The 24,283-nt window shown below is 38.5% G+C and overlaps 1 protein-coding gene across 3 annotated transcripts in view; it reads left to right on the top strand.

Moving 5' to 3' along the window:
- The window catches only part of NREP (neuronal regeneration related protein), a 31,659-nt gene extending 18,173 nt beyond the window's left edge, over positions 1–13,486 (top strand). For all 3 annotated transcript variants that reach the window (XM_060201265.1, XM_060201266.1, XM_060201268.1), the window contains exons 4-5: positions 7,186–7,263; positions 11,695–13,486. In XM_060201265.1, coding sequence (XP_060057248.1) covers positions 7,186–7,263; positions 11,695–11,820 — 204 coding nt within the window. In that variant the 3' untranslated portion in view covers positions 11,821–13,486. The remainder of the gene's footprint in view (positions 1–7,185; positions 7,264–11,694) is intronic.
- The last annotated feature ends 10,797 nt before the right edge of the window (positions 13,487–24,283 follow it).

The raw sequence follows: 24,283 nt of genomic DNA, 5'->3' as shown, positions 1-24,283 counted from the left end.
ATATGCTTTTTTTTTTCTGAAAAAAGAGTAAATATTTTGTTTTGAGACCTTTACTTTTTTTTGTTTTTTAAAATTTTTTAATCTTTATTTATTTGATAGAGACAGCCAGAAAATGAGAGGAAGGAGAGAGAGAGAGACTCCTGCAGCACTGCATTACCACTTGTGAAATTTTCCCCCTGCAGGTGGGGACCGGGGGCTCGAACCTGGGTCCTTGCGCACTATAATGTGTGCTAACCAGGTGTGCCACCACCTGGCCCCCCCTTTACTTTCATATTGTTTATTCACAAACTGCTTAATCTCAAGCCAGATTTCTAAAAAAAATTACTTTATTCCTTTCCCTTTGTCTGGAAAAATTTCTTCTTCGATAACTCTTATGAGATTTTTTTTAAGTTTTATGCTTGTATTTTTTTCCCCTTTTGGTTTACATTGGGCTGCTATCAGCTGTAGGCACTTTGTTTTGTCTTCATCATTGCAGAGAAATAAATTCTTACTAAAAGCCAAGATTTGAACTTAATTCCTTGAATCCAGTCCACAGTTTGGCTCTGATTACTTGTACCAGGCTGACCTCCAGTCCAAGGGAGTGTGGCTTGGCAGAAATCTGAGAATTCCTCGATCAGTAACTCCCTTTTTTGGATTTATGGAGTCTTTAGGTGGACTGCTTTGTGCTAAGCATGTTCCTATTGGAAAGGAATGAGGCTGGGATGAGAGGAGGAGTTTGCGCAACACAAATGTTTGCAGCCAACTTTTCATGTCCCCCTTGCTGAATGGGCCAGCTGTGGATGCACCCTGACTCGAACTTGAAGCCATCAAAACCCTGGAAACTCATATAACCAATGACTTTAAACTATGGTGAAAAAAGCCAACTGGGATAATGTCATTAGCCTGTTTGTTGTGGCTTGTTCCTGACTTCATTCGTTGTCCCTTTCGAAGGTCTTTACTATTATTCTTAGAAATCAAATTTGAAAAGACTCAGCAGCCAAACTAGCAGCATATTATATTGTGGAACAGAGTGGTTGTGAAAGCTCTTTGTGCTGACGATTAATTTCACATGTAAACACTTTCATTTTGTTGCCAGCAAGATTTCCTTTTTCCTTTCTCTGCCTAGCTGAAATCTAGAAATAAAATTCCACAGCTGTCAGGTTCCCACAAATTCATCAGCGGCCTTTCAAGATTGCTTCATAAGGAGTATTGAATTTAGAGGATTCCACTGTTCAAGTCTATATGACTTGCTCCAGGCACCCCAGATCACAAAGAAAAGAATTAGACATTTTTTGCCTGCCTGAAATACCACATAGGGCAGTAACATAATCTGCTGTTTAAAATTAATTAAACACACTAGGCATGCGTATCCAAAGCAAAATTAATGTCAGTAGACTTCACCAGTGTGTGAGCTACCATTGTCTCCCATATTGAATCACATTCGTCTTTCCCTATCCACTTTTCCTACAGGATAAGGACTTACTAGGCCATGGAAACTGTGAGGGTGTCAGCAACACCCTAAAAGGCCATTCTTTTTTTTTCTAGCAGGAAGGTATCTATTGAGTGCAAACACCAGGTGCTTGTAACACTTTCTTTCTAAGTACAGGTTGTTAAGTCAGTCGGTATGTGCGTGTGTGTATGTGTGTGTGTGTGTGTGTGTGTGTGTGTGTGTGTCTGCGCGCGCGTCTATGTCAGAGAGAGGAAGGGGGGGGTGGAGGAGGAGGGGGAGGGAGAGGGAGAGAGAAAGAATCATTCATTTACCAGAGCAGAATGTTTGCCAACTAATGCTTCCAGCTCACAAATGGATGCTTCCATCCTGCTTTCCAAAATATGCATTGGTCCCATATTACTGGTGTGGCACAATATCCTGGGTTTGTGTTTGTTTTGTCTTCTAGTTGTAGTGCATTTTCTTCACTGTGTGCATGATCTCTAAGCAGTGTTCACAGGGTTAGACTGATCGGTAAGACTAGGTCCCTAGAGAGACAGCATAATGCATCATCTTTTGGAACTATCAAATCTTTGATGTAATGTTGTTCAGAGAAAATTACCCTTGTAACTCACTTATGGTTTCAGTTTACATTCTGCCCTCTAATGTAACTCACAGCACCTGGGAGCAGAGTGGCTTTTGAGGGAAATTCTTAATAGCACCACTTCAAAGTGTGTTTTCAGAAATGAAGTGCATAGCTATAGCACACAAATTCTCCTTGTGTTTCAGTACTCGGTTTCACAACCTTCTATCCTGTTAAACAGAGTAAAACATATTCATGTTGCAAACATACACTCTTAATTGGCAGAAAGATTATACAATATATTCTTTTGCTGCTCAAAAAAAATTAATTATGTGGGTTGGACACCTGCCGCCACTGTCCACTTTCTTAACTTCAGGGAGTCGGTGTCTATCCTTGTTAAGTTATTACAGGGTCATGTATATGCATTTGTAAGCACATAGAACTACACTGTGGGTAGAAGATAATGTTACAGCTGTGGATGTTAGCAACCAACCATGTCACATCTTCCTAGCAGCTTTCTGAGAGGGGAGTGTTAACAGCATGTACTGATTTATGTGTGGTTTATTTAGATCTTAAATCCAGAACCATGCCGTTAAGGAATACTCTCAATCCCCTTTTCTAAAAAATACTAACGAAAATAACAATTGAACAGTGAAAAATATGACTTTAGAATAAATGGATATAATTCAAATTTTATTTGAGTATAATAGAAAGGAAGGCTGGCAAAATAGCTCATATGGGAGAACCTCTTTGCCACAAGCACAAGGCAAATTCAAGCCCAGCCTCCACTGCATTGGGGAAAGCTTCTGTGCTGTGATGTCTTTCTCTTTCTCCCTTGGTCTATTGCTCTTTCTATCTGAAAAAGTCAGTGCACAGCACAGCACAGGGAAACCATGGCCACACACACCACAGAACTTTAGACCGCTTTTTAATATGGATTATCCTAATGGAATTAAATATGGATTATCCCTGGCAGCACATGTACCAGAGTGATGTCTGATTCTCTCTCTCTCTCTCTCTCTCTCTTCTATCTTTCTCATTAATAAATAAAATCTTAAAAAAAAGACTCATTGCACCCTTACTCTGAACCTTCTGTCATCCTTCATTTGTACCTGGCATCCATCAAACACTCTGCCAGATTTGCCCACTGCTGCCCTCATTTCCTGTTGATAGCCCTGATGGACTTTTTGTTAAGTGTTGGTTTTGTTGTTTAGTCTATAAATACATTTTGAACACACACATTAATTACATTTATAGAACATTATGTCTGCTTCTTAGTACTACCACTGAGTGTGTACAATGGAAATTTAATTGTTTCACAATGACAGAGGCTAGAAGTCTGAGCAGAAAATATTGGCAGTATTTCTTTTAAGACATCTATTCTTGTGTTGTAGCTGCTCTCTCTGTGTCTTTTCATAGTCTTCCCCCTGCATGTATTTGTGTCCCAGTTTCCCCCCCTTAAGTGAACACCTGTCACACACATGATTAGCTTCTGATTTTAGATTAGTTACTTTTTTAAAAGACTCTCTGTCCATGTATAGTCACATCCTGAACAACTTGGGGCTAGTACTTAGATGAATTTTGGAAATGGACATAAATCATCCCATAGCATATACTTTTAAAAAAATTATATATATTTTTTCTTTATTTATTGAATAGAGGCATCCAGAAATCAAAAGGTAGAGAGACACCTATAACACTGCTTCACCACTTGCAAAGCTTTCCCCTTGCAGGTGGGTACTAGTGGCTCAAACCTGGATCCTTGAGCATAGTAACATGTATGCTCAACCAGGTGCCCCACCACCCAGTCCCCATAACACATACTATTAAATGTTATTTTTTGTGTGTGTCATCCTAAACCCTAATAGATCTATCTCTTCCCCACTCCTAAACTTAAGTTTCTAGAAGGCTTCTTGAAATCCTTGTCACCTAATTGTGGTGAATGAATGTGTGGACATAAATATTCTGTGTTATTTGAAAGCAAAAATAATTGCCATAGACTTTTTTAAGTTCTTTATTTTAAAGTCTCAAAGCATCACAAGCAGAAAGAAAGACAAATATGTAGTATAGGTAACATATATTTCCAATATCCTGCCACTTTTTAAAAAACTGTACTATAAATCATTAATGTACTAATAAAAATAAATTAAACAAAACAATAAAAAGGTCTGAGTATCTGCTTCAGATATCCTGTCTCATATTATGATTTCTTAGAGACTGGCCAAGCAGGTCTTCAGAATGTAAAAGAAACTTCTTTACTTCTGCCATTTTTGTCTTAAAATTAAAGTTCTGACTCTGAAAGAGGCAGGAAGAATTTTCCACAAGGCCACAATGATATTTATTTTTTCCTAAAGCATAAAACGATTATTTTATTATTCAAATACTAAGAATTGCCTATCTAGACATGCCTTTAGTCAGCTAGTGACTAAATTAACAAATTACAAAGGAATAAATTTGAGGTGGGGACGAAGTTTCCTTAGTCATGGGCTTTGCTATCAGACACTTATTGTTTTGAGTTCTTTGGCAAAATCTATGGACTATTTTTTCTTAATCAAAAGGAAAGTTCTAGTAAAAATAAATTGGAAGAATAATTGCTAGGAGGCAAGTATTTTTCCGTACAGATCAGACTACAGTGACTTTAATATTGATGCTTTGAACCTAGAAAATAAATGCTAAACCAGTGTAGCTTTGATAAAATAGCTATCATACAAAGTTCAAGAGCACAAAAAGGAACATTACTTGATTTTGCAAGGTCCATTAGAGCTATGTGCCTGCTTAATTACTTTATTTATGGAGCCATGGCCTTGTCCATGCAATTTCACTGCTCTAGGTCACTCTTTTCTCATTTTTTTATTAGTAATTTAACAGTGTTTTGCACAATTATTAGATTTTAGGGTTCTAATTTTCACACCTACACATGGTATGTCTAAGCCACTACATCCTCTACTGAAGAAACTGAGGACAGAGGGACACCACAGTACCAGAACTTCCACTGATGCCATAGCATCTCCCAAGTGATGCTGAGGCTTATAATTAGGCTGTGTGCATAGCTAGGTGTGCCACCTACCCAGTGAAATATCTCTCCTCAACTAAATGTTTACATGTGTTTTTTTAATCTTTTTCTGGTTTCCAGTGGAACTTTATTACTTGTTAATGTGCATAATATTTTTAATTCTACTTACAGCATGTTTCAAAAGTAGTAATATAAAAGTGTAACCATTTTATACTTACTTATATTAAGTGAATTTATAGTTAAGGTCACCTACACTAAGTCATAGCTAGAATTATGTTCTGTGGCCTTATCTTAAACTGTAAAAAAACAAACAAACAAAAAACTTGTGATGTATTTGAGATTGCAATTTTATTTTATTTTTTAACCCATTCCTAACTAGAGGAAATGTAAGGGGTGGCAATTTGTCCTAAATCAGACAGATGGTAGCATTCTCTCAGAAGTTAAGTAGAAATGAGGAAGCTAAGGAAAGGAAAGGAGGTTGGAGTTGGGGTAATCACTTGACCTAGATTATGGACCCAGTGCAAAATCAGAAAATAGGACCAAGTCTTTCAGGATGAATGCTCAACTGTCTAAGACCTAAATGTATATAGTGATTGCAGAGTGTTGTTTTAGAAGAGAGGAGATGGGTAATTTGTGTTGTAGAATAAGTCAGAGGCATTACTGGGATAACAGAAAGCACTGAAGTTTAGAATCAGAAAACCTAGTTTGGTTTAGCATCATTCCTACCTTGTTCTACTTCTGACTAGGCGACTTTGAGCAAGTTTTGTGACCTTAGTGAGTTTGATAGGACCTTCTTACAGGTTTGTCATTTGGAAAATTAGGTAATGTATACAAAACTGCTTGGTAAGCTGCATGCTATACATGAACTGGAGCAGAGAAAAGATAGTTAAATTTTCCCTAGAAATCAACACAGTCATTCATTCACATTTCCTGTGCCCCCAACCAAATAAGTTGATTGGGACTTGCACTAAGCCCAATGTTACAGTTGCCTCATCTAGTATTTCCAAAGCCCAAAATAACTTCTGAGTTTTCTTCTTAACCTACTAATTGAGATGATTCTCACCATTACTTTTCACATATGAGGTTTATTTACAGAGTTTATGGAATCAGCTCTGGAGGGAATTCTAGCTCATTTTCTTCCCTCCTTTCAAGTAGGACTGTATCAAATGTGAATTAGCCCTGGCAGATGGTTGTTAGAGTCTGTTTCTAAATTTCTTTAAAAAGTATTTCACAGTTTTGCTAACTTCTTTTAGTAATTCAATGATTCTTATGCCAGGTTCTTCTTTATAGATGACCTAAATATACAGTTGTAATTTAAGCCATCCCCCTCCTCCTTTAATGAAGATGGAGAACAGCTGTTCAGCAGTTGTCCTATGATAATAACCCTCTATGTGCTGAAAGAGAGGAGTTACTTAATTCTACTCTCTCTTTTTCCACCTCACCCCATCCCAGCCCCCTCCTTGAATTCATCAGCTAGCATTTTCCAAATTGTGTTCATGACCATTGTTCATGCTCATCTCCCTAGCCCTCTCTCAATTGTTATGCTACTTATCTTCAGACAGCTGAAATGAGTACTGTTAGTGGCCACATAGATCTAGGGTTCTGACTTTGCTCCATATGCCTTCTACATAATCCCATGTCTTCTAATACATGATCAGGAGAACCTGTAACATAAGCACATGACATGTTTATAGGATAGGTTGCTCTGAAAGTTAGACCTCCTCATTAGCCAAGTTTTCTCAGTCAGTAAGTCTTGAAGCTGCCACTTTGCATGCTGAAGAGAGTATGATTGACAAATCTGTTATGCTGAATGGCGTCTTGAAAGATGGATGAGCTAAAATTTTCCTGAATGCAGGGTGCATTCAGAAGTACATTAAGTCTGACAGGCCACCTAGACTTTCCTAGTGCTCCTAACTGGTTAGCACCTTTAAGAAATTGAGTTCAGGGTAGAGGGTTATGCAAACAGACTCTCATGCCTGATGGTTATGCAAACAGAGTCTCATGCCTGAGGTTCCAAAGTCCCAGGTTCATTCCCCTTCACGACCATAAGCCAGAGCTGAGCAGTGCTCTGGTAAAAAAGAAAAAAAAAAGAAAGAAAGAAAGAAATTGGTTTCAGTAAACCAACTCCATGTAGTTTCAAGTGGAGCCTATTTGTAACCTGAATATGCTTTTATGTTTCTATAGGTTTTTTACCCAGATCTCTCTGGCTGGGTCAATCAAGACCCATTTCCAAACAAGGAAATGGAGGGGAGGCTTCCTAAGGTAAGATACTTTATATCCCTTGCTGCCATTTAGTTTAGATTTTTTTTTCCAATTTATAAGCAATTTAAAAAATCAGGATTTTTTTTTCATTTTAACATCCATCACACTGTCATAATAATTCATTAACATGATACTGTTATATTGGAAATAATACTAAGGAACAAACAAAGAAAAACAAAAGCATATTCTAAATCCCTATGTCTCTTATGATTATTTCCTTTTTTGATAAGTCCTGAACTCTAGAGTAAATTTTTATTTAAGAATTGCAGAGTCAGTTTATCAAATATGCATTTTAATTTTTACTTTGTTCCACTCCTGAGTCAAACTCAAGTGTGATATCTTACAGCATGAATTTTTATTTGCTAATAATGCCTGATAAGAATATAATATAATTCTATTTGTTTCTTTTAATTTTTCAGACCTAAAAGCATATTTCACAAACATGTTTTCATTGTTCTTATAGCTTATGTGTTACAATTCTCTGCCTTAGGAAAATATGTAAAATTAGCATTTTATATTTTAACATCATTTCTTAAAAATGCAATGATAGCAACAGTAAAAACAAAAGCCAACCATTTTCTACTGTAGATATTGTTGGACATTGCCAGTTAGAGTAAATATCAACTTGACCTTAAGCAGGAGGACTATACTTTTGGTAACTGACCTGCTGATTTTGTAATGAATAAGGAAATGTAGAGTCCATTGAAAGTAGCTCCCATTTAAAAGTTTCATAAGTATAGTTGACCAATGGTGAGGCCTCCTCACATATTTCTATTATTTTACTGTTTGAGGAACTCTTATTTGCACTAAAGTATTTCAACAATTCTCTTTTACTGCCTGGAAGAAGTTGAAGAGAGTATGTCAGCTGGCAGTTTGTATTAAATGGATACAATTCTAAATCATTTTGAATTCTTTCAGAGAATTTCAGAAGGTCAGGGTTGAAATCCTTGGCAAGAAAGTTGGTGACTTAGCCCTGCTTGAGTCAGATTTGTCCTGATCTTATAGAATTGTATTGGAGTTGAGCTAAAATACTGAAGTTTTTAGAAGTTTTGAAATGTACCTACCACCACACCACTTGCACTGTCATTATATCTCTAGCTGGGATCCCTGTTCAGGCATCTAGAAGTCTTTTTGAAACTAGTGATATCATCCAGAGAGAGATAAGATCAGACAAGTTCCTCAATAAGGTCAGGATGCCTCACTTGGTTTCCTCATAGAAGGCCAGTTGGGGTCCCAGATCTTGTCCACACTGAGCCATGCTTGAGGTATGGAGGGGGGAGGGGTTGGCACAGTAGCTCTTAACACTCAGTGGCCTTGTGCACTGTCCAGTTGGTGCCTTTCATACAGCAAGTCAGTTAAAGATAAGATGGGCAGAGATTGATTTTGGCTCTGTTTCATCTCTGTAGATTTAAAATCAGGTGGAGTACTCAAAGTCATAGCAGGCATGCAGAAGATAAATTGTGAAAATGCCAAAGGCACACATATTTTGGGGGTTCAAAATATAAATAAATAACAGAAAATTCCCAGTTACAACCTTAAATAGCCTTCCCATTTTTCCTAGAAGTACCCATCACTGAATTACCCAGATCATACCCATTTCTTCATATTTATCTATATGTATTTCATAGAAGTAGAATATTAGTAAAATTGAGGCAATAGAGACAAATATTCTATATATTTATTCTATCTTTAGCAGGGTCTATCTTAAGTGAAATAGGTAGTTTCAAGATCAACCATGTCAGAGCACAGTAGAAAAAAGCAACCATTTGGGAAGTTTTGATTTCCCTTCTGGCCTGTGACAATAAATAACCATTAATTTCAATTTGTTCAAAGCCCAAGTTTGTAATATCTGGAATCAAACTAGATGGTTGATGAGGGAGAGGGAGCAAACATTATTTTTAAGATACGAGGATTGGTGGATCTTTTTCTTTTCTTTTCCTTTTTTTAGTCTTGGAACTGCAGGCCAAATTTTCGAGGTTTAGAATCTAAGGGAACTCTAGTTTTCCTCAAGGAGAGTTATGCATTTTCATAGCAGTTACTATGGTACTGTGTCTAATGTGACACCCAACACTGAACAGTATCACATCATCTCTACTACATCTATTCTACAGCTGAAAGAAACTACCCAATATTGTGCTTTTGAAAACTCACCTAGACCCTAGAGTGTTTGAAAGTGATAAATTGTTGGGTCTGGCTATCCAAAGAAATCACCAAGAGACCAAAGTGATGTAAAAGCAAAGAGTCTTTGTTAGCACCTAGACTCTAGAGTGCTTGAAAGTGTTAAATTATATTTAATTTTGTGTTTGCTTTATTAGTGTTCAATGATACCAAGTAGCTTCTAAATCACAATCTTAAATTAATATTAAAAATATAAAGAACAGATCTTATAAACATTCCCAAAATGTTATATTTTCTCGAAGTCGATTCTTTTCAAACACAAAATTTAAGCATACCACATACATAATGTAAAAAGCCTATATAGTAAGGAAGACTTCTCAAAGGTGAATTATCTGTTAGGTTTAGTTAGCTCTGCTTCTGCTCAAACCATTTATTTAGTTCCAAGTATTTTAGAAATTTTTGACATTTAAACTCTTCTTAAAAATAAATCCAAAGACTAATAAGATAGCATCACCTGGAAAGGTGCTTGTATGCAACCCAGGTTTGAGCCCAGACTCCACTGCTCTGGAAGAAGTTTGATGCTATGTTGTATTTCTTTTTTTCATTCCTCTGCCTCTATATTTCTTTCTCTCTAAATAAGTTAACCTGCAACTGTGAAGCTCCAGCTATGGCAAAAAGGGTAAAAGAGAGAGAAAGAGGGGGGGGGATGGGGGGAGAGAGAGAGAGAAGAGATTCAAATGTGATAATTTACAAAGCACAAGTCAAGATTATCACATTAATCCCACCTCTTTACCCTTCCCCCTTCAATATAGTAGTATATCCCATCTAGTTGATTTATTATAATTGTCTTGTTAGGATATGTTACCAAAGCAAAAAGAAAAAAATGAAAACAAAATTAAAAAAGTATTTTTTACACTACAGTGGGTGTATCATCAAGAGTTTGACTAAAAGAGAGATCATTCTCTTCTGAAATCAGCGTTTTCATATTGAATGTGACATAAAGTCTAGTGGTAGAATATGTTGATGCTCCTTGAGCAAATGGGCTTCGTTGACCTGCAGTCTTGCCATTTGGCTATCAATGCAAGCTGTTCCTTATGGGCACTCGAGATCATCAGTCCCACCACACTTAGACTCCTCCTTCTCGTCCTCCTCCTTCTCTTCCTCCTTCCTCCTCCTCCTTCTTCTTCTTCCCTTCCTCCTCCTCCCCCCTCCTTCTCCTCCTCCCTTTCCCCCTCTTCCTCCTCCTTCGTTTGTTATTATTTTAGTCGCTTTATTGAAAGGGGGGTTAATGGTTACACTATAGTTGTTGGCACATGTGTACCATTTATCATCTTTGATGTGTGTTTGCAGAACACTTTCAACCCTAACTTAGATTCTTTTCAACTATCATGCAGTAGCACCCTAACATCCCCTCCATCTTATTCCCTCTTCTCTTTCCCAGAATCCTTTGCTTTGGTGCAGAACACCACACTTAGTCAGTCTAAGGTTCACTTTGTGTTCTTGTCAGAAATATACCCATCCCACTCCTCAGGATTGTGAGAAGGGGAATCAGGTGGTAGGTAGCACAGCGGGTTAAGCGCAGGTAGCACAAAGCGAAAGGACCAGTGTAAGGATTGTGAGAAAAGACTTGGAATTGCCCCAGTCAGTTCATACTACCTTAATTTCACTTTGTTCTGGCTTCGGTTTCCCTCAAGACTCCTCTTTCCCACAACCACTGTTCCTGCCCCCTTTACTTTCCTCTAAATACTTCCAAGCTTGCTACCCACTTCTGCTTCTAACTAGATGAACTGCATGAACTGTATCAACTGCTTATAGACAAAATCATACATATAAATTACATTTGTGCAAATTCTGTCATGGTGTGACGTATTTTACTCTATTTTAGAAAACAGAAAACCCCTATATGACAGCCACATTAAACTGTTCAAATGTATATATCAATACTCCTATGAGGCTCCCACCCAGTTTCATGTTGAGTCCTCTCTGACTCAAGAAACAGCCCTTCGAAGTCTGACTCTGGAGAATGCTGACTCCCACACACATCAGAAGAGCCATTAGAGAGGTACTTGATTTTACAGAAGTCAAGGCGGCTAGTGCTTAATTACTTCATGCCCCCACAGACCTAATATTTACATTCAAGTGAGCTGTGTTAATATGTAAACTTTGCAAAACATCAGGTATTCAAAGAAAAAGGGTGGGAGAGAGAAGTCAGAATTTTCAAGTGGTTTCAGAACCATGATTCAGAAGCATGATTAATTGTTTCTCTTTTTTTGTGTGTATGTTTGTTCATGTGTGGGTCCACCTGCCTTTCAGGGAAGACTTCCTGTCCCTAAGGAAGTGAACCGCAAGAAGATGGAAGAGAGTGAGGCTGCCTCTCTGACTCCACTTGGCAGCAATGAAAGCCACTCTCCACGAATCAGTTACCTCCACTCTTCTTAAATGTAAAACACCTCCATTTGTATTACATATGGTGTATGGGTATTGATGAGGTTATGGTAATCATATATGGGATTTTTTTCTGTGTAAATCATCAAGTATAAGAAGAAAATATGGGACTCTGAGCCTTGCTTTAGAGAATTTACAGTGGACTAATGGGTATCATCAAACCAGTTTTTAATCATTCAGACTCAAGTGAAAACGCTCAGAATTTCACACTGTGAATCCACGTTTACAAACCTTACAGGTGGGCCTTCAGGCCTGGTTCGCTGCAATGACGTCTTCCACAACTCAAACTTCCACTGCTCTCACACAACCGGTCCACTCCTGTCATTCATTCACACAGCTCCTGACTGCTACTTGCAGAGGCTGAGAGTCCCCCTTTTTATTTTTATTTTTCATTTAGATGTAACAAACCGAGTAGTTTATGTTCATCAATTGTCTGTATATCTCTATATTTTATCCATGTACTCTTTTGATGTATAGAAGTAGTTTGAAACTCATTGTTTCCTTGTGGTAAGTGACCGAGATGCTGCCACAGGACCTGAGACACTGATGAATGGTGCTATTTTGGACTTTCAACATGCTCCTTGGCGAGGTAGCTCTGATGGAGTTATTTTTTATTTCCATGTTCTAAGAAAGGTATTGGTACTCTGTTTCCCTGAATGTTGTTCTCTAGACTGGACTGACTTGTTTTCCTTGTGTCTTCAGTGTGGCTTTCTTCTTCAGCATTGTAGGTTGAGTGAATGCTACCAGAGAGAGAGTGAGAGAGACTCACATCTCATTGGCTGGCACTCATGGGTGTGCAGTCACTGTTACGGGAGCAATCACAAAACTGTAATTTATTTACCAAATCTCTTCCTTTTGGTAGCACAGCCTGCCTAACTTAGAGAAAGAAAAGCAATAATTTAACAGCCATTTTTTTTAGATGTCTCTTTTGGTTATTGTTGTTCAAAAAGAGCTTTGGGGGGAAAAGGGCAAACTCCTCTTTTATTATTATTTTAATAAATGCCCTGTTGGGGGGGGGGGGGCGGGGGGACCAAAAACCTAGTATCCGAGAATGGAGATGAAAATTGCACCTTTCCTAAAAATTAAGTTGGAAAAAAAAATGTCTCTACAAAATAAAATTAAAGAAAAAAAAGGCAGAGCGCTCTTTTCTGGCAGTTTTAATAAGCAAGGAATACAGATTTTACATTTTTGTCCTTGCTCCCAGTGAAATGAATTAACAAAAACTACAATCAAACTAATACCATCTATTCACGGAATGTTGTGTTAGCCAGTCTGAAAGCCCACCTTGAGTTTTTATATAACTGTCTTTTAGCTCTTTCCTGACAGGACAGGCTTATTCTGAACTGTTCTGCTTCTGACTGTTAGAACCCACAGTGCATGCACCAGGCTTCCTTCTCTTCTTGCTCCTCCTTTTGCCTGAGTTTCTTGTGCAAATTCTTCCCTCCCTCCTTTATTAGGATAGGTATATTGGCTTTGTAAATAGAGCAAGAAAACAGTATTGTGCATCTGTGGCATTTATGTAGAGTTGCAGTTGTGTACTGCTGAAAAATGCAGGCTCTTGTAACAGTGTGATCTTTACTGATGCACTCATGATAAGTACCCAATGTATTTTAGCTATTTTAGTAGTATTTGTTCAATAAATATGCTAGCTGTAAGGTAACTGGCTTGGCTCATCATTGGAAAAGACCTACTTTTGAATACCTTCACTGGTTCATGTAAATTCATGTGTTCTCAGAGCTCTCAAAGCAGACCCAATGGCGGATAGCAAAAGAGATAGAATTGACTCAACATTCCATGCATTTTCTCTTCTGAGGTTTTTATAAATTTAGGGGCTATGCAGTGGCTCATTAGGATGGCATTTACAGAGCTGCCTCTGGACTCATAGGAGAATTAAACCAAAACAGTTTTATTTATTTATTTATTTGCCCAGGATTATCACTGAGGCTTGGTGCCTGCATGACAAATCCACTACTATGGATGGCCGTTATTTTTTCTTTGATAGGACAAAGAAACCTGAGGGGGAGGGGAGACAGAGAAATACCTGCAATACTGCTTCACTGCTTGTGAAGCATCCCCTTGCAGGCAGGGTGTGGGGGCTCAAACCTGGATCCTTATGCATGGTAGTGTGTACACTTAACTGGGTATGCCACTACCCAGTCCCCTTTTATTTATTTTTCCTTCTCTTTGTATTTTTTTCACTTAGGCAATAAATAAACATTTATTTTCTGACAGCCCTCATAGTTAGGAGTCCCAAATAGAAGTGTTGTCTGACTTGGTTCCTGGAACAATGTTTTTTCTGGCTTTTAAATGCCAGCCTTCTCCTTTATCTTCATATGATGGCTTTTCCTCTGTGGTATGTGGAGAGAGAGGAGAGGGGCAGAGAGGCAGGTGGGGAGGGGAAGAGAGAGGAGATCTGTCACTTCTACACTTTAGGGCACTCCCACACATTCCAAAACTTACTCTTTCTTACTCCTTACCATCAAGACCTATTTTGTGATACTTATCATCTATGTCAAAAGATGCCTGATCTCACTTCTCATAGAACATTAACACTTACATACAAAAAAAGGGGGGGGATATTTATACTTGCAAGAGATCAGATATTTATTTATTTATTGCAGATCACACATGATTTCATAGTTCCCACATTGCCTATTTCACTCAGTGAGACAGGAGAGGCACCAGAATTTCATAATGCCACCCAGGTGGTGCCAGGTCTTAAGCCCTGCCTGGTGAGTTCCAGCTCACACTCCTAAGACACTCCTAAGACAGGATTTTAAGTTATTAACTCAGATACACTCTGCTAACTGGAAACCTAGCATATTGTAAAATGGCATCACAGAATCTTCTGAGGGTCTTGGAACCCTCATCTGGAAATGCAGGCTATTCATATTCTCCTTGTGCAAGGCTATTCATATTCTCCTTTTGTTTTCTTCTCAGACATACAAGATTTAAGTTTCAAAGTGGCTGACACATAAGCTACCAAGTTGACTTATTACATCCAGATAACTAGGCTTCACCTGAACAGAAGTCAATGAAAAGACCTCTCAGATATGCACCAAAGCAAGAAAGGGAGGAGCTAAAGATAGACACCTGTAAAGATACTATTGATCCTAGCCTAGAATTCAGCATTGGAGAGTGAGGCCTCCCTAAAAAAAACTATAGGTTTTGGAAGCTAGGTGGTGGCTCATGAGGTTAAGTGCACACATTACCATGCTCAAGGTAGGTTTGAGGCCCTGTTCCCCACCTGTGTGTGTATGGGGGGTGCTTCATGAGTGGTAAAGTAGGTCTGCAGGTGTCTCTTAGTCTTTTACCCTATCTCCCACTCCCCTCTCAGTTTAGCTCTGTCCTGTCCAGTAAAAAATAGAAAGAAAAATTGAAAAGAATGGAAATGATGGATGCCAGAAGCAGTGGATTAATTGTGCAGGCACTGAACCCCAGAAATAACCCTGGTGGCAGGGATAAAACAGAAAAGAACAAAGAAAAAAACAAAGATAAACACACACACACACACACAAAAAAAAAAACAGTTGAAGGATGGGGATACATAGCTTTGGTGATGTTGGGTGTGGTTTAGAATTATACATTATTAAAAAGATGAAAGGAGAAATAATATTTTCCAGATGGGAATTGGGTGGTAGTGCAGCGGGTTAAGCACATGGACCAGCATAAGGATCCCAGTTCGAGCCCCCAGCTCCCCACTTGCAGGGGAGTTGCTTCACAGGCCTGCAGGTGTCTATCTTTCTCTCCCCCTCTGTCTTTCCCTCCTCTCCATTTCTCTCTGTCCTATCCAACAATAACGACATCAATAACAACAACAGTAATAACTACAACAATAAAACAACAAGAGCAACAAAAGGAAATAAATATTTTTTTAAAAAGTTAGATACAAAAAAAGAAATGTCACAAAGGTCTGGCCCTAAAAACATAAGGTCTCGAGACTGACCACTGGCAATCCATGAACCAGGATAATACTCATGTTATTCTACTATTAATTTTTTAAAGGTGATTGCTAATGCAGAACTGAGAGATTAGATTGTGCTGGCTGGCTTCAGGGTTAGGGCTGTAGTTGAGTAAGTCTCCACTGATGACCTTATTACCTCTTGCTTGTTTTATTCATTACTATCACCTGCCAGCCTCATTGGGCATGTGAGTTTATGACACATTCTTGAGTTTTAGTGGAATAGTGAGGTGCTTATTTCCACCAACAAAGAGCCAGAAGAACTTGATTTTATATATGAATGATATCACCATTCTGGGTTGATTTTTTCCTTTGGAGAAACACAGCACGATAGCTTTCTCCTGTGTCGTACCACCTTCCAGGTGATACCAAGGCTTAAATATGGGCCACTCACATGGCATGTGAGCCCACCTGGTGAGCTATCACCAGGAGCATATGCTGCTACAGTTCTATTTGCATTTCTCTAGGCACTCTTTAAACTTTTTACTTACTCTTCCTTGGCAATGAGATCCTTCTACTAAATATATTTGGACCATGTCATGTTAGAATTTATAGAAGTCTAATAAACAATTTTCAGTCCCAGAAATACATATATGTACATGAAGTCTCTCCAGTGAGATAGTTTTAAGGGAATTTTCAGAATTTCAGAATCAATTTTCAAAAAATTGATATACTGAGAATGAATATTCCTTAATTTGACACAAAATCCCCAGATGTGGCAAAGAGAAAGTGTTCTTTAATGATTAATGATTATTCATAAACCCATAGAGCTTTCGGTTTTCTTTTTTTTTTAACACAGATTAAAAATGTTATGTGGGGCTAGTAGATAGCTCACCTGGTAGAGCACACACTTTATCATGAACAAGGATGTGGGTTCAAGAGCTCCAACACCACATGGGAGTAGCTGCACAAGGGGAGAAATTTCATGACTCGGTTTAAACTCCCACTGCCACCCTCAAGAAGCCACTGAAGATCTGACTGCAGAACAAAAGTACCATTTTAGAAAACATAAATGATTCTTATATTAATTTTCAGTATACACTATGTGGTAAAAGTGGAGTGATAACAATGATGGATTTTTAAAAATTTATTCACTTTTGTTGCCCTTGTTTTATTGTTGTTGTTATTATTGTTCTTATTGATGCCGTCGTTGTTGGATAGGACAGAGAGAAATAGAGAGGAGGGGAAGACAGAGAGGCAGAGAGAAATACAGACACCTGCAAACTTGTTTCACTGCCCATGAAGCGACTTCCCTTACAGGTGGGGAGCCCGGAGCTTGAACTGGGTTCCTTACGCCTGTCCTTGCGCTTTGCACCATGTGCGCTTAACCCGCTGCCCTAGCGCCCAGTTCCCAATGATGGATTTTTGTTAATGCTTTTTTCTCTTTACCTTGTAATTCTTGTTACAGAATTCTTTGCTCTTGAGGAAGAATTGTGAGAGAGTTAAGCAAAGAAAAATCAGTAGGAGGGGCTGGATGGTGGTACACCTGGTTGAGCACACCTATCACAATGCACAAAAGACCCAGGTTGGAGCCCCTGATCCCCACCTGCATGGGGAAAGCTGGAGTAGTGAAGCAGTGGTGCAGGTGTCTCTGTCTTTCTCCCTCTCTATCTATCTATTTGTCTCTATTCAACAAATAAAGATGATTTTTAAAAATAAATTTTAAAAAAGAAAAATCAGTAGGCACCACAAAAACGGAGGTAATGCATTTATAATTCTTTCCCACCAAATTTTCCTTTAGGATACACCTTAATTGACAAGAAACATATATAAAAAGTAGTTAAAGCAATAAACATTTGTGATGTAGGTTATTTTAAGTGTAATCTGAGTGCCTTTCAAAAATAGCATATTTTTTCAAGATAAAATAAATTAAAATCAAGGAAAATATTAATGTAGGTTCTTTCAACGCTGATTTGTACTAGTTAATAAAATTGTTGAGAACTATTGTATCAAAATACAGAATGAATGGTCTGGAAGGTGGTGTAGTAGATAAAGCATTGGACTCTCAAGCATGATGTCCTGTGTTCGATCCCCAGCAGCACATGTATCAGAGTGATATTTGGTTCTTTCTCTCTCTCCTCCTATCTTTCTCATTAATAAATAAATAAATAAATAAAATCTTAATCCATAGAATGAAATACTTATTTTAATTATAGTCAATCCTCGTGATGTTTTGTATTATGAAGTATTTGATACCTTTTTCACAACAATAACAAAAAACTGGGTGACTGATTCATAGTCTGGAATATTGTATTGACAGTGGGATTTCTGATTTCAGCATTAGTCCCCTTTTAGTTGTTCTCCAAAGCAAATCAGTATTATTCAGTAGTATTCAGGAAAATTCACACTAGCTTACTAGAGATATGCCATACATTTTATTATTCCTCTTACTTTATTGATCATCTTGCTTTTCTAATTTATGCAAATATGGAATAATTACATTGCCATTTACTATGTCATTTAAATTTGCTTTTAGTGGTCAATTTAGTAAGTTACAGTTATCATTTGGCCTTAATAATCTTTCAATAGCAAATCAGCCATTTGAGCTGAAAAAGTCCAAGATTTCTCTGAAAAAAAAAATATATATATGATTTGACAGTGAAGACTGTCTTGACCTAGGTGGTTTTGTAATAAACATTTTCTGTAAAACAGCAAAATATGCAGCTCCGAAGTAATGGAATAAAGTCCAAACACCTTACCAAAAGCATATTTTGACAAAACTACAATGAATTAGTATATCTGTCCTGGTTTTTCTGGAAATATGGAACTATAAAAAGATGAATGAGTCTTATAGAGTAACACCACCTATTGCTTCTGTTATCTCTGCAGTCAAATTGGAATCATGGACTATAAATTTCCATAGTGTTTAGACTATATTGTTACAAGAGAAATTCAACTTTCATTTGAAAATGGTGACAATTACATTATACACCAAACGATATACCTTAAAAATATTTAAACTTAGGAAAAATGTTGCTATTAACTTAAAAATTATATCATAGAATTTTATTAAGACTCTTTGAAAAGGTGTAAGAACAAGAAAGTCTGAAAATCTCTGACTAGAAAATAGTCTATGTTCTGTGCTTCAAGGAACTCACTCTAGGCCAGAAATACTTCCCCTCGGGGAACGAGACCTGAAGAACCCCATTATTCTTCTGATTGAAGGCTTAAAATTTACTGTCCTTGAACTTATAGACCTTCAAGGAAAAAAAAAAACAACAGAGAAAACACACCAGTGGAATAAAATGGCGGAAGAAAAACAAACCAACAGTGTTCTAGCAGGATTGGCAGTAGCTGAAGGAACCACAGATCAATTTTCTGTGTTGCAAAATTCCATGAATGAATTTATTTCATTTCCTTTAAAAGTAAAATCTTCTATTTGTTAATATCCGTTCCTTCCAGACTCTTCCCAAATCCAAATTATATCTCTATCTAGAATATTCCAGAAGACTTCCTTAATGGCCATCAAAGAAGGGACCCAGATCAATGGAGAAGTGGGCTACACAGCATGTTCCCAACCTTTTGTCTATGAGATTTCAGTTCCCCAACACCTTGCCCCAGAACAAATCCACTAAGCAGAAAGTAATCTGTACATCAGAGCTGAAAACGGGGTGGAGGTCACCATTTCTATGTTTTCACATGTCCATAAGGTTTACCTCTTTTGTATCTACATAGGGTGATTACTACTAATAATACTGTAGATAATAGTAACTATGAAATTAATCTATTCCCTTGCATAATACACAGTGTCACTAATGCACAGTTTAGCTGTTGCACAGAGAGGCCCATGTGACTGGGAAAGTCTCATCAAATACAGAATCTTAAATATGCATCAGTTTGCTGATTCCTTTAAGTTGGGCAGTTTTAATTAATAATTGGATATTTTTTAGTCCAGTAAATACTGAACTCTGTCTCAGACTCCATAGACCCTTTTCCACTTTATGTATTTTAAAATCTATTTATTTATTTATTTTTCACTTTTTTGAGGGCTAATGGTTTCCAATATAACTACTGACACATCACTACAGCCTCTCATTTCCTGATGATAGGTGTCTGCCAGGCATGATCCCTCAACCTAAGTCCTTTTTTATCACCATACACCAGAAGTCCAGAGCCCTTCCATCCCATTATTTTTTCTATTTTATTTATTGTATACAGACATAAATCAAAAGGCAAGGGGGATAGAGAAAGAGAGAGACCAGGGCCAGGCGGTGGTGCACCTGGTTAAGCACACATATTATGGTGTGCAATGTCCTGGGTTCAAGCCCCTGGTCCCCACTTGCAGGGTGAAGCAGGGCTGCATGTGTCTCTCTGTCTCTCTCCCTCTATATATCCCCCTCTCCTCTCAATTTCTCTGTTTCTATCAAATAAATAAATAAAAATAATTTGAAAGAGAGAGAGAGGCCTGAATAACTGTTTTACTGCTTATGAAGCTTTCCTCCTGCTTGCAGGTAGCAGGGATTTGAATCCAAGTCCTGAGGCATATGCTCTACCAGGAGCACTAGCACACACACCCTAACCCCTACCCACACCCTCATCCCTTGGGTCTTTCCCCAGAGTCCTTTGCTTTAGTCACGCCTAGTTCAAGTTTCACCTTATTTTTTCCCTACTGTTCTTGCTTTTTGGGTTCCACCTATGAGTGAAATCGTTTGATATTTGTCCTTCTTTTTCTGGCTTTTTCTCAATATGATACTTTCTCTTGGGATATAAGTGTACTTAACATACGGCTGACATCAGCCTGATGAGCATACTACAGACTTATGGCAAACCCACAAGGGTTTGTAGATTTATAGAAAGTTACTTAAGTTAGTGTCTGGCGAATGTTGCTCTCTGTTCCTGAGTGTGTGGTTCCTGCACACTCTGTTCCTGCTCCCTGTGTTCCTGCTGCCCTTGCCTGCTCCCCTTTTCCCAAGACATGAACATGTGTAGCTTATGGAGTCATGGCTCCCACCGTCATGACTGGTTGATCTTTGCCTCTTTGCCTATTTTGCTGTACCTAAATAACCTGTGTTGTCATAAAGCCCCCATTTGTTTAAGGCCTAGTCAATGCCATGAAGCGGTACTTTTTGTTAATACATTCAAATTGTTCTGTCCAAGGGATGGCACAAGAGATAATTTCATTACTTTGATAGCTGTGTAGTAGTCGTGTTTGTGTGTTAGGAATATGGGTTGCATTCAGTTTTGGGCTATTACAAATATATCCAAAGGAAACAAGACACCCAAAGAAGCCTACACACACCTATGTTCATAGTAGCACAATATGTATTTTTTAAGTTCCACAGAACAAACCTAGGCAAGACATGTGTTCTTTTATAGGAGAGGGATTAAACAAGAAAGAGACAAAAACACTGCTCCACTGTTTTACCTTTGTTGCTCTCTCTTGGGTTCTGGTGATGGAATTCTGTGCCTCACCACCACTCCTATCCTTACAAGGTCAGACTTCTACAACTGAATGAACTTTCTGTTCCTATTTCCATTTAAAACAGATTTAAAGCAGTGGTGTTTAACAATCTAGATTATGGAAAGACACATTTGTGAAGGAAGTAATAAAATAATAAAAATAATATTGAAAGAAAGTCATACTGACTGCTGGAGGGTGAAAGACACGAGAGAGCAAGGGAGCTGAGTTTTCCCAGGCCCCATCAAAAGGTTGCTCTCTGTCAACTTTTTAAAGTCCAGGGACATGTTTCTGGAAGGCAAATGTTCCCAGAACTCATAGACACTGCTTTTAAGGAGAGAGGGGTAACTAGAAGACTGTAATTTGTCATTAACTGGTTAGATCAGCTTTGTCAGATCTGATAAGGAGAGAGTCCATGTGGAGGAAGAAGAAAGGCTCAAAATGACATTTAAAAAATATGGAAGCATCTCCTTCCTGTTAAAAATAACTACTTAGGGGGTTGGGTGGTAGTGCAGCAGGCTAAGCGCACTTGGAACAAAGCACAAGGACCAGCTTAAGGATCCTGGTTCAAGCCCCGGGCTCCCCACCTGCAGGGCAGTTGCCTCACAGGCAGTGAAGCAGATCTGCAGGTGTCTATCTTTCTCTTCCTCTCTTCGTTTCTCTCTGCCCTATCCAACAACAATGACATCAGTAACAACAATAATAACCACAACAATGATAAAAAAACAAACAAGGGCAATAAAAGGGGAAAAAATAGCCTCCAGGAGCAGTGGATTTGTGGTGCGGGCACCGAACCCCAGCAATAACCTTGGAGGGGAAAAAAATAAAATAAAATAAAATAAAATAAAATAAAATAAAATAAAATAAAATAAAATAAAATAAAATACCACTTGGTTCTGACATATGAAGCGCAATTGAGAGACCATCACATCAGCTTACATATGGGCCCTTTGCCATACTGTGATGGCAACTTTATTCACTTAACTGAGGGATAATTAATTGCTTAGAGATAATGTGTTGAAGCAAGCCGAACCTTTTTTATTAATTTTATTTTTTATTTAAGAAAGGATTAATTAACAAAACCATAGGGTAGAAGGGGTACAATTCCACAAAATTCCCACCACCCAATCTTCATTTACCACCCCCTCCCCTGATAGCTTTCCCATTCTCTATCCCTCTGGGAGCATGGAACCAGGGTCATTGTGGGTTGCAGAAGGTGGAAGGTCTGGCTTCTGTAATTGCTTCCCCAGTGAACATGGGCGTTGACTGGTCGGTCCATATGCCCACTCTGCCTCTCTTTTCCTAGTAGGGTGGATCTCTGGGGAAGCGGAGCTCCAGGACAAATTGGTGGGGTCTTCAGTCTAGGGAAGCCTGGCCGGCATCCTGATGACATCTGGAACCTGGTGACTGAAAAGAGAGTTAACATACGAAGCCAAACAAATTGTTGAGTAATCATGGACCCAAAATTTGGAATGGTGGAGAGGTAATGTTAGGGGGGTACTCACTGCAAACTCTAGTGCACTTTTGCAGTAGTTTACGGATACGTGTGAACATATGCTCTCTCTCACAGAAACTGGTGTATATCTAGGTTTTGGGACTTTGTTAGAAAGTGAACCACCTGAGACGAAATTAGAGTATTCTATGAAAGGAAAGGTCTCACCTGAGTAATGAATTTGAAGGGTTGTCATTCCACACGTGAAGTCTCTGGACACAGTCTGAAATGAAGCATGTTGAGGTGGCCATCGTTGTGTTGGTTAGGTTGTGATCGGCAGATGCAATATTATTTGATATGGATTGGAAGAGGCATACGGGAAAGTGAGCCCTATACAAGGGTTCTAGGACTGGGGGAAGTAGAGGCTCTATATTGGAGATGTTAGGTTCATGCTGTCTTAGGGTTCAAAAAGACAATCGATAGTTAATGTTATCATCACATTATTTGGTAATTGGGTTTTCTTTGAAAAGTCCTTTTGTTAGTGTTTGCTATACAGTACCCAGTATCTTCTATATAGCTGTGCTATTGGTTGCTTCTGGTCTACTTGGTCTAGGCTTTTGAGAGTCTGCATATCAATTACACAGCCTATATATTGAAAAGATTCAGTATGTGTTTTGAAAAACTACGAGACATACAATTAATTTTCCCCCTCTCGTATTAATTAACTAGTGATGTATATGACTACATTTTGCTAGCAGTGTACATAAACACCATTCCCACCACCAAAAGACTGTGACCCATCCCTCCCATACACTCCCACCCCCCACTGTCCCAGGAAGCTGCATGTCTACTCCTTACCACAGGGTTTTTACTTTGGTGTCCTACTTACAATTTGGTCAGGTCCTGCTTTTAGTTTCCTTTCAGATCTTCTTACTCAACTTCTGTTGATGAGTGGGATCATCCCATACTCATCTTTATCTTTCTGACTTAGCTCACTTAACATAATTCCTTCTAGCTCTGTCCAAGATGGGTCAGAGAAGGTGGGTTCATTGTTCTTGATAGCTGCATAGTATTCCATTGTGTATATATACCACAGCTTCCTCAGCTAGTCATCTGTTGTTGGGCACCTGGGTTGCTTACAGGTTTTAGCTATTATGAATTGTGCTGCTATGAACATAGGAGTACACACCTCTTTTTGGTTGGGTGTTATGGAGTCCTTGGGGTATAACCCCAGGAGAGGAATTATTGGATCATACGGAAGGTCCATGTCTAGCCTTCTTGGAATTTCCAGACTGCTCTCCACAGAGGTTGTACCAACTTACATTCCCACCAGCAATATAAAAGGGTTCCTCTGTCCCCACAACCTCTCCAGCATTTGTTGCTGCTGTCCTTTTAGATGTATGCCATTCTTACAGCAGTGAGGTGGTATCTTAGTGTTGTCTTAATTTGCATTTCTCTGACAATCAGTGACCTAGAGCAGTTTTTCATATGTTTGTTAGCCGTTTGGATCTCCTCTGAGGTGAATGTTTTTTTCATGTCCTCTGCCCATTTTTTGATGGGGTCATTTGCTTTTTTGGTGCTAAGTTTGCTAAGCTCTTTAAATATTTTGGTGATTAGTTTCTTGTCTGATGTAGGTATGTGAAGATCTTCACCCATTCTGTGAGTG

This window comes from Erinaceus europaeus, chromosome 11 (genome assembly GCF_950295315.1).
Source record: "Erinaceus europaeus chromosome 11, mEriEur2.1, whole genome shotgun sequence".
Taxonomy (NCBI): Eukaryota; Metazoa; Chordata; class Mammalia; order Eulipotyphla; family Erinaceidae; genus Erinaceus; species Erinaceus europaeus.
The sequence above is the reverse complement of the archived record's forward strand: the minus strand, read 5'-3'. Positions and strand labels throughout refer to the sequence as shown.